Below are 10,618 nucleotides of genomic sequence, written 5' to 3'. Positions count from 1 at the left end.
GTAAACTGTATACACCCCTAATTGTGTGTGAATATGGATGCATGTTATTCACTAAGATGGCTGAGACCTATTGGACCTGCAGGCTTGGAGTACTGATGCAACAGCTTACCAGAATCTTTCATAATAATTTATTTGAAAAGATGAATGTTCCCAAATACAATTTTTAAAAGCTGTTCAGGACCCAAACATGTTTAGAGGAAATGCGCTTCTTTTACAGATAGAGAATTTAAGTTTACAGACATTCCAGAAGGCATCTTCACATGGTGAATCATGCAGGATTACTACTGCTAAACGCTTTCTGCTTTCCTTGTGTTCTCTTGGTACCATTTCCACTCCATTTGGCTTGATCCTTTTGAGGTGATGGCAGCCCCTGGCTTGTGTTCACCACCGCAAGCCTGATGTAAAGTTAGCACGTGTTTCCTGCCTTTTTCCTAAGGCACCACATGTATCGTGTGTCCCGGCCAGCTGTTAGTCATTTAATGAAGAGATGCCTGGTTGCAATTGGGAGCACCTGCGATTAAGCCTGCATCTCATTAATTGATGCTTTTGGCAAATCAGTCTGGAGTACAGGGGAAGATGAAGAGGGGTGGGCATGGGCACATCTTCTTTCACCAGTTCCTTTAAGTAGCCAATAGTCTATTTCTGGAAGCTGAAAATGAATGAAATGAAGTGTCTGCAAACCTCAACCACAATTTAGGTTGGGTTTTAGGAGAAATATAAGCACATTTTTTATGGGACTGAAATGAGTAAAAAAGGTTCAAGATTTATAATTCTGGATTCTTAGTCCATAAATCATCATTAAAAAATTCCGTTTTGGCCTGGCTCAATGAGGGGTCAAGAGGCCAGCTGCCCTGCCCCAACTACAAAAGCTGCACGCTGGCAGAAAAGTATCCAGAGGTTATAGATAGAGCTTGATAAGTTCGTCGCTGACTGCTGATGGTGTTAATACACCCAGGTCTGTAAATAGCAGTGTTATTAAGGAAGGTGCAGTGTAGTCGACCCATGGGTGTTCCTCTTTGAGATCTTGTCCAGTCTGTGCAGACTTTAGAGTATCTGCCTTATACTGAGGGAGATAAAAAAAACACATGTCAGTCTATCCCAAATATTTAGAGCTGTGAACTGGTGAGGTTCTGGCTTGAGCAATAAGCGTGTCACTACTTCAAAGTGCTTTCCAGAAGTGGGGAGAAGGCAGCTAACTATATACCAGGCTGGTGAGGAGGGCAAACTGTAGTGGCACAGGGGCCAACAGCCTTAGTGTGCATATCCTAATCCATGGCTCTCCCCACAGTGTGCTAACAACTTAACTCCCTCAAGCACTGAAGGACAATAATTTCAAGTAGCTTTAGAGAGCTTACCATGTGCCAAGTACTGTACTAAGCCTTCCCCATGTTTATCTCATAGAATCCGCTCTTCTGTCAGATACAACTGTCCCATTTTATAGATTAGGAAACTGAAATTCAGGGAGGTTAAAGACTTGCCCAAAGTCACATGGCTAGTAAGTGGTAGAGATGGGCACTGACCTTAGTTTGATTCAAAACCTTGGACTTCTCAAAATATTCTTAACACCCTGCAGCGCATACATAGTGCTGCTTAAATGAATGAAAAGAACTAGACTGAAACTTTTGGGATAGATATGTGAGTCTATGTTTGCTAACCACAAGTTTGTTAACCAAGGGTTGGAGAAAACAGCAATGGAACTGAATAATGTAATTGGACCATTCTTAGCACTGCATTTTTTTTTTTCCAAAATTTCAGTTTCAACTCAAATACCCCTTCAAAGAAAATAAAATTCTTGCCTTAAACTTATCTGGGACATCTTGCTGGTTTAGTGGGAAGAGCCGTACAAACTTGAAACTTTCTGCCACTACGTAAAAAGGCTTGTTCTGTGCTTTGGCACACACAGCCATCTGGTTTGTTCCAATCTAGAAAATCAGAGAAAATGGAGAAGGATGAGGTTCTGTTGGACATTTAAAGTGAAAGTAAGAAAGTCTATGAATGTACCTATATATAGGTAGTTCTGGCTTTGGAATTAAAGACAACCTTTAGAAAAGAAGATAAACGTTCACAAAACCCTTTGAAACCAAGCACAACAGATAGAGAAATTGTAATACAATATATTCAGGTCAAATATGCTCAAGGTGAGAAAAATCCAACTCCAGCTGAAGCTCATTTGAATAAATAGTAAATTATATTTCCTAATTTATACAGATAAGTCTACAAAGCATAAATAAATTTGACCAAAATGAAGTTTTGATTGACCACTGCAATGGCTTAGGGACACTGGGAAATAATTCAAAACAATGACAAAGTCCTAAAGCTAAGCAGGATTAGGGACAGAATGGGCCAACAGTGTACAATACTGTTTTGGTACTGGGTTAGCAGTATATTTCCACGCCCTGAGCAAGGAATTGTGGAACACTGATGCTCCTACCTTGTTAATAATTCCTCCATTTTCAACAACTCCTTCAGCACCAACTATGACAAGATCTACTCGCTCCATGATATAGCTAAAGAAATTAAAAAAAAATAGTTTTATGCTCTTCGCTTCTGTTAACATCATCATCATCATTTGAAAGATTAATATTTCATTTTCAACATGGTAAGTTCCTCCCATAACGACCTTTCTTCAAAAGAGCACTTAACACAGGAGACGATCTACCCTGGGCATGACTCGAGTCATGCTGCCAGGGGCAACAAAATCCCACAATAAGACACACTTTACCCTGCCACGCAGTACATTCACACATACGTACATGTGTAACTGAAACAAGGATTTCATGACAATATCTATCCTTACTACATGAGGTGTACTCTATTTTTTAGTCTACTTCAATACATACAAAACAAATTAAGAAGCCTAGTGTGGGACTTCCCAGTGGCCCCATGCAGCCCGGGCATGCCCAGTGCAGGCACAGTGGCTCTGGCCCAGGGAAAACCCCAGTGGGAGCAGGCAGCCAGGCGCCAAGCAGCTGAGCGGAGCTGTGGTGGGCAAGGGGCTGGGTCCTTCATTAAGAGAGATTTTGGGGTGCTTCTCCCTGTGTAGTTGGTAGTTTGGGTGGTGAAGAGATGGTTGACAGTATCAAAACCTTTCTTTAGGACTTTGGGAGGGGAATCAAAGATTGTCTGTCTGGGACATTTGTACCATCTCAAAGCTGGATGTTCAAATCCAGCAAGAGAGGAGCAGTGGTGGCAAAGAGCAAGCAGTGTCTTGGGCCCACTGGAATGCCCAGAGCATAAAGTAGAAGCAGGACAATAAACCACGTTATTGTTAGAATTTTCCAGTGCTGCGCTTGGAATGGCAGAGTATTCTGGTTCAGTCTCCTCTTGTTTTATTGACTGTTTATTCCTGTGCTTCAGTCAGTAACAGCACAAATTACTGGTGATTGATTGCTACATGGAGATGTTTGGTTGTGGCTGGAATTCTTCCTTACATCAATTTTCAGTGCTCTCTGGGTGCTCCCCGTTTGTGCTCAGCTAAGCTGTCAATGCCATTTGGTTTCAGGATATAGCTGATCTGGCATTTGAGGTATCAGGGAGGAAGCCTCATCCATTCCTACTGTCAGCAAAATAATTGCTGATATGCTCTTCATCCTTTTGCTGCAGGCTCTTTTCTGTATCCAGGGGATGTTTGTGAGTCTCCTTCCCATCCATCTCACTGGCCAGCTGGTTAGTCTCTTGCATATGTCCCTTCTCTACTCCCTTTACTGCTTTGAATACTGGTGGTTCAATAAAGGAACTGAAATGCACCAGTGGTTGTCAAATATAGAAAGTAACTGGCCTTACTACTTTGGATTTGGCTTGTTCCTGGCCTTTTTCACAGCAATGCAGTGTTCATACATTATCAGTGGCTGCCTCTTCTCTATCATTTTTCCTTTATTCATTATCCATACCAATGAAGCAAAGACCCCTGGCAAAGCACAGGTGCGTCAGTCATAAGGTTTTCACAATCACATGGTCATACCATAGAAGCCATACACTTATACACTCAACAAGAATCAAGGCTACTGGATTGCAGTTCAACAGTTTGTCTTTTCCAGTTGTGCCTCTTCTCCTTGGTGCCATTTTTTTAAGCAACAGACTCTTCCACAAGGTGGTCTATTTGCAGTCTGCCCTGAGTAGCTCAGCCTCTGCAGGGAAGCTCTCCTCACCTACATCCATTGCCTGCCAAATTGAAGGCTGCTGCAGGCCACTAAATCTCCTGCCATTTGAAGGACGTGGGTAGGATTAGGAGGCTGTGACACATCTTCTCCCTGTTCGCTTCCCCTCCTCAGGGAGGGCAGGATGCACTCTGCCAAGGGCCCTGTGCATATCCTCTTCTCCCTGAGAAACTGGAATTTTTGTCTCTGGTGACATAAGCCAGACTCTCCTGACATCAGTATGTGGATTTTTAAAACCACCATGAGTCTGAAAGGACCACAGGTTTTCTGTAGCTGTTTCCTAGTGTTTGCCAGCCCCTGTGTCTGGACTGATCTGAATACTTTTTCTTCCTGTGCCATTTACCATGCTACCTCCTGTTCCTAATTTCCACCATACTTGGATGAATGGATTTAGTAAATCTAGCTGTTGTAATTTGTGGATTTTTTATTTTATTTTTCTGTATAGCACATACATCAGACGTGGGGGTAAAGGAATTGTTTCTGGTCACTCCCTTTATGGCCATCACTGTCTTGTTTCTAGGTTATGGTCTCTTGCTCCACTGGGAAAAAAAAACGAGTTGAAGACATAGGACAGGAAGAAGGACCTTCCAGCCAGATCTGCTGGGTTTGGAGGAGTGATTTTCTTTCTTCCCCTTGAAGGGGAAAAAGCTTTTTCACGGGTACTTTTAAAGCTCCCCAAGTGTGGGGAGGTATCAGTTCTGGACAAGTGCCACTGCAATACAGAATGGTCAGAGAACCTAAACTGTTAAACTTTGAGAGGTCGGAAATGTATTGCCGGCCATTGCTGCATCCCTCTGGTATTTCAAAGGAATAAATACTGGGTGCTGCGAACAGGAATTGATGGGGAAACGTATTAAACACAATATACCTGTGACTGTTTGGCTTTTTCCTGTCATTTTAAGAGACTAAATGTGGGGGACACACACATCCACCAAAAAAAAGCCTAGTGTGATCTGAAATTAGAGAAAAGTGTTAAGCAGTTTTAGTAGTGTAGGGAAGGCAAATCTATATTTTATAACAATAAATAATAACAAGCAATTAGTAGACTCTCTCAAAATGTTTACTTGAACACACTCCTAATTTCCTTAATTATCTCTTATGGAGATTATCACTCTAGTTTTCTCTTGTGAAATACTCTGACAATCCAAGGAATGTCTTACTGTGGTTTTGGGGGGAAGAGTCACAGGTAAGATGAGAGTCCCAGCATGCCACTGAGGACAGCCAGGTTTAAGGATGAAGAGAGCCCTGATTATACGTTATGACCCTAACCTATTCTGTGCCCTATTCTTAAAGTGTATTTTTATCTGGAATACTATGGAAACAACTCCTATTTTCCCAACACCCTATAATTGTCTTCTGCATATACTATCAACACCTAAATTATAATGAGCTTGTTGATTTAATGCAGCTGTAAAAGAGTTGGGATCCTACCCAGTGCAGTTTTATGAACAGCATTCAAGTCTCCAACCTGAAAACCCTGCTCCAAGCTGACCCTGGGAGGGCCTGGGGAAAGGTGAGCACGGAGGGAAAGACGGACACTTACCCAACAGCAGCATCCAGGACCACAGTCACGGGGACATTGAGGTGGCAAAGGGCTTTGGCCATTTTCTTACTGAAAATGACATTTTGAGAATATTAGAGAAAGACAAAGTCTTGTATGTATGATGTATGATGAGTCACTTCACTGGGATGTGATAAATTAAAGTAGGTTGAATATCAATATTAATGGATTAAGGGGCAAATCCCAAGACTTTGTACTAAGGAGACAAGAATTAGGGTTCTTGAGAAGGAAGTATGTATTTCAGGAAAATTATATTCTTGGGGACTCTGGAAACAAATTTGGAATGAAGAAGAAAGTCTTTTTTGTTATTGTGTGAATAGATAGAGATGTGAATGATCTATTCCTTGATAAAAACAAACTTTAAGTTAACACAATCACTTGTTCTGATTTAACTATATAAATAAAAACCCTAGATCCTGTACCGTAACTTATAAACTTACGCTGATTTTTAACTTAACGGTGATTTTTTTCTTTCTGGCGTGGGAAAGGGCACACTGAGAGGCAATGCTGATGGACAAATGGTGGTACTTTTGTGGATTCTAATTCTCAGTTTGCTTACTAAAATGGCTACTGGGAATATAACAAATAGAAAGATACTTGCCCTGATAAATCTGGCTGAGACTCTGTAATGTACACACTGAAACGCTTTTTAGCTGCCACGGCTGCTTCCAGGACTCTCAGGACCACTCTCGAGTAGGCATGAGTTAATATTCTCTGTGGACCAAGAAAGCTTCATCAAACGGGGTAGGCTTTCCTATGATCACTAAATTGTCTGCTGCCATAATACATGTTTCTGGGACCCTAAGATTCTCCATATGCTTCCTGCATAAATCAGCTATAATCAGAAAGGAGAGCCTTACTAGTACTCTGAGTTTCAAGCCCACATACAAGGCCAGAGAAATCTATTACGGTTTCCCCTCCCCATAGCAGGTGCAGAAGTGGAATCCCCACACAATGTTACTCAAAAGCACAAAAACCTTTGCATTTGAAGTCTCTAGATGAGTTCCTTTGGGTTAGTTTTTCCTATTTCTAAAACGAGAAAATAGGAATTTTTACAATTGGGCCTATAGGCACCAGGCAGATAATGTAAATAAGTGAAGGGGGCTGGGTGCGACCAGCAACAAAATGCAAAAGCTAAGGGGAGTCAGGGGCTCCTGAATTCTAGTTGTCATGTGGTCCCAGTGTTGCCATTTCATCTGACTTTTCTAGAGAAGCTGAAATTCTGATATTTAGATATTGGTAATTAAAAAAAAAAAGTATAAATACTGTTTGGGATAAACAAAAAACAACTGTGGACTGGATACAATTTGTAAGCACTTAGTATATAACCTCTCTTCTAAGGAACAGGATGCAGAAGACTGTGTAATGCAAGACGGAAGGAGAAAGTTCTCTAGCTCCTTTTTTGGCCTTAGCTGAGAGCTGTAAGAAATGCAGGCTCTCAGCCCTACTCCAGATGGACTGAATCAGAATCTGCATTAAATAAGATCCTTACGTTACTCATCTGCATGTTTGATCAGCTCGTAGTCTAAATCTGCCAAGGGAGGTGCGTTGCACATATTAAACTACACCAAAACAAATGAAGCCTGCGATACTGACAATGCAGTCAGCCTGCTGGAGTCATAACGCTGCCTCCACTTGGCCAAAAAGGCTGTGTTTGCAACTGGCTTCTATACAAGTCCCACTCATCTATTACGTCATTTATTTAATAATGAACTTCAAAGTTTGGGAAGGCAGCAATAAAACTGAAGACAAGATTTAAGAGTCAAATGTAAGTTTATGGTTAGTGGAGGCTTAGACGACAAAAAGGATGTATCTACTGGTGAGACAGACATTATAAAAGTCTTATTACTCCTTTGCTGGGAGACTGGCTTAATTTGCAGCTCCTGCCTTCCCTCACTCAACATAAACACTTTGGAGCTTTGCATCTCTGAAACAGCATTTGAAATGAAGTTACAAAATCTAGTGCTACTCTTCAGTGGGAGAATGTTCAGTGTTAACCAGTGACAAGAGCTATTCTGTGCTGATTTAATTTAGATTCATTTAGTAAAGATCCACTAATAAATTTACTTCTTTAGAAAAACAACTTATTAAATCAAGAGCCATCTATACTCCCAGAGGTTTTCTAAAGAGTTTGTTCAAAATGACAACCATCTATAATAATATCTACATTAGCATTGTGTTTACATATGTGTCAGGCATAGTCTGAGCCCTTTAAACCTCATAACTACCATATGAGGGAGCCCAGAGAGAGTAAGTAACTTTTCCAAGGTCACAGTGCAAGTAAGTGGACCTCAGGCAGTCTGACTTCAAAGACCTTACACCTAATTATTACATGTGATGACCATCTACTCACCGCCCCATCCTTGATGAAAGTATGGCACAGATCTGCAATTTTATTTCTCGACAATGATATTCTCCTGAGAAAAAGCTCTCCCCTCTCAATCATGATCTCTTTACATTTAGAGTAATCCTAGAAAGAAACAGGCAAAATGAGGGAAGGGGGAAAATCCAGGAAAAGGGGAGAATATTTAGAGCTAAAAAGAGAAATGGAAAGGTAACCTGAGGGAGGGCAGGGGCTTACAGAGTACTCCAGGGAGGTAAGGCTGATAAAGCGAAGGAAGAGCTCCCCGCCAGAGGACACCGCCACGGAGGAGTCCACGCCACACAGGGTTTCTATGGCACTGGTGAGATTTGCTCTCAGGCCCTGGATTGTCTCCCCTGAAATGATCAAATAAGGAATGTTCATTTTAGCATGTCAGCCTCTTGTTGGGTCTGAGATTCATTCAATCATTCGACAAATATTTACTGAGTGGATATTCTTTGTCAAGCACTATTCTAGATGCTAGGGATACATCAGTGAACGAGACACACAGGCTCCATGCTCTGCGTGAACTCACTTTCTAGTGGAGGAAGCAGGTAATAAACAAACACACAAATAATAAGCAAGTTAATTACAGATTGTAATGAACATAAAAAACAGAGTGAGGATCATCTGAATTGAAGCGTAAATAAAAAAGGACTCAGCCACAAAAAGATCTATGGGAAAGGTTCCAAGTCTAGACAAAAACAGTGTACAGACTCTGAGATGGGAATGAACTCGGTATGAAAAACAGAGTTTAGCATGTCTGAAGCACAGTTCAGCGAAGGATCGTAAGGAAGGAAATTAAGTAGCAGAGGGAAATAAGGTATGCAAGGCAATACGGGTGAGACTAAGGTGTCTGAATATTATCATAACTACAAAGGGATGACGCTGGAGGTGGTTTCAGAGACACATGTCTCTGGCCAGCCCTTCAGAGTAAAGAACGCTTTCTTATTAGGCTTTATTGTTATTATTGTTGCTAATGTTATTTTGCTTCTACAGAATATCAAGCTATACACAGAGGCTCGCATTTAGGACGCCTAAATTAATAGGAGATCACGATGAATGACATTAATACAGGAATTTATTCTGGGATATTCTCTGTAGCATGTGCACAAAATCTTGCATAAGACTGATTCTTAATAAATACTTATAAAGCTGAACTATTCCAACAATTTAAGCTTCATGGTTAACTTAATATAAAAAGGTGACTGACTCAAAGCAATTTCATTTATGAAAGGGGATCCTTTTGATGATAACTTGAGGACTCTCTGAGTTAAAAGGAGGGTTTAAATGAAGGAAGAAGCTGAGCTTGGAATTGCGTTTACCTTATGTAAGTACACATACATCTCTCACTTCCTACACTTGTAACAATTATTAGAAGACTTCCGTAAAGCTGGGAGTGTTCAAAGATGACCCTCTTTACCTTTATCTCTCTTCAAGAACTCCAGCAAAGTCCGGATGGCAGCCACTGCTGAGGCCATATCAGGATCTTCTTTAATCTGAGACTTAAAGTATTCAATTAACTCTGGAAGGCAGAAAAAAGTGACTCATCAACTTCATTTAGCAGGATGTAAGGCCGTAGAGAATATTAATGATTATAAACTTAAGAAGCAAAATAATTTTTAATATACTTTCTTTCTGGAGTGTTTGGCTGAGGGCACGACAAATGTTGATGGGAACAGAGATGACACCACTTATCGTTTGCAAGCTTTATTTCTCTGATTCTGCAATGGCTATCCTGTACAATAATATAATATTCAAGCCCTGCTAAATGATAGAAAAAAGTCATTCTCTCTCCTATCCTGACTCCCAGTCCTGTGAGGATCCCAGAATCAACACGGTTACCAATTTCTCCTGCACCCTTCCAGAAACAATCTATGCTAATTCAAGCACGTTCAAACACACGCGTATGCACCTATATCTAGAGTGACACCTTCCCTTATTTTATTTTATATCTATATTTAAGGGATTATATACATTGGTTTATGCCCTTGTTCCTCACGTAAATAAAGCACCTTGGAAGTGATACGTGACTAACACATCAGATATGTCTTATTCTTTTGATTCAACTAATAAATCCAACAGGGCAGGAATATACGAAGAAATCGAGGCTCCGAAGACTTGCACACTTACAAAGTCTCACTTTTTTAGAGGAGGGAACAGGGAGGAAGTGTGGGAGCGGGCGGGGGCGTCGGGGGGTGGGGGTCTCGTCTGCGGATACTCAGGGCCTATCCCCTAAACACCGGGACAGCGACGGGGATTTAATTGTGATTAGAGGAAGCACATCCAATCAAGCAGCCTGGGCTTGCACAGCGATCTCTCCCGGAGCCCAGGCTCGGCGCGCGACGTGGGGGACCCTTGCGTGGCTCGGTCTGAGGCCCAGCAACCCCTGCCCGCCCCGCGTTACCCTTGTTGTCCATGGTGCAATCCGGCCCGCACAACCTGGAGAAGCCGGTGGGTCGCGCGACAGTACCGGTCCCGAGCCAGGGAGACTGACAGCACGCTAGCCAGGCTCCTCACCCCACTTCCGGCGCTTCG

At 41.7% G+C, this 10,618-nt stretch overlaps 1 protein-coding gene and 1 pseudogene across 2 annotated transcripts; one reads left to right on the top strand and one right to left on the bottom strand.

The window, feature by feature from the left end:
• Positions 1 to 113: 113 nt before the first annotated feature.
• EIF2B1 (eukaryotic translation initiation factor 2B subunit alpha) lies at positions 114 to 10,617 on the bottom strand. Of its 2 annotated transcripts, XM_077159628.1 has the most exons (9): positions 10,488 to 10,612; positions 9,504 to 9,605; positions 8,300 to 8,436; positions 8,072 to 8,188; positions 6,316 to 6,432; positions 5,701 to 5,765; positions 2,432 to 2,507; positions 1,797 to 1,922; positions 114 to 1,063 (listed from the first exon to the last, which is right to left on the bottom strand). In XM_077159628.1, exons 1-9 carry the CDS (start codon positions 10,498 to 10,500, stop codon positions 899 to 901), a joined length of 918 nt encoding a protein of 305 aa, XP_077015743.1. In that variant the 5' UTR covers positions 10,501 to 10,612; the 3' UTR covers positions 114 to 898. The 2 variants fall into 2 exon arrangements, with proteins under 2 accessions (XP_077015743.1, XP_077015742.1); XM_077159627.1 differs by lacking the exon at positions 5,701 to 5,765 and having other exon boundaries at positions 6,320 to 6,432; positions 10,488 to 10,617.
• Positions 3,043 to 4,193, top strand: LOC143683528 (etoposide-induced protein 2.4 homolog; annotated as a pseudogene).
• Position 10,618: the final 1 nt, after the last annotated feature.

The sequence above is a fragment of the Tamandua tetradactyla genome, chromosome 5 (genome assembly GCF_023851605.1).
Source record: "Tamandua tetradactyla isolate mTamTet1 chromosome 5, mTamTet1.pri, whole genome shotgun sequence".
Classification (NCBI taxonomy): domain Eukaryota; kingdom Metazoa; phylum Chordata; class Mammalia; order Pilosa; family Myrmecophagidae; genus Tamandua; species Tamandua tetradactyla.
This window is presented reverse-complemented; position numbering and strand designations above follow the sequence as displayed.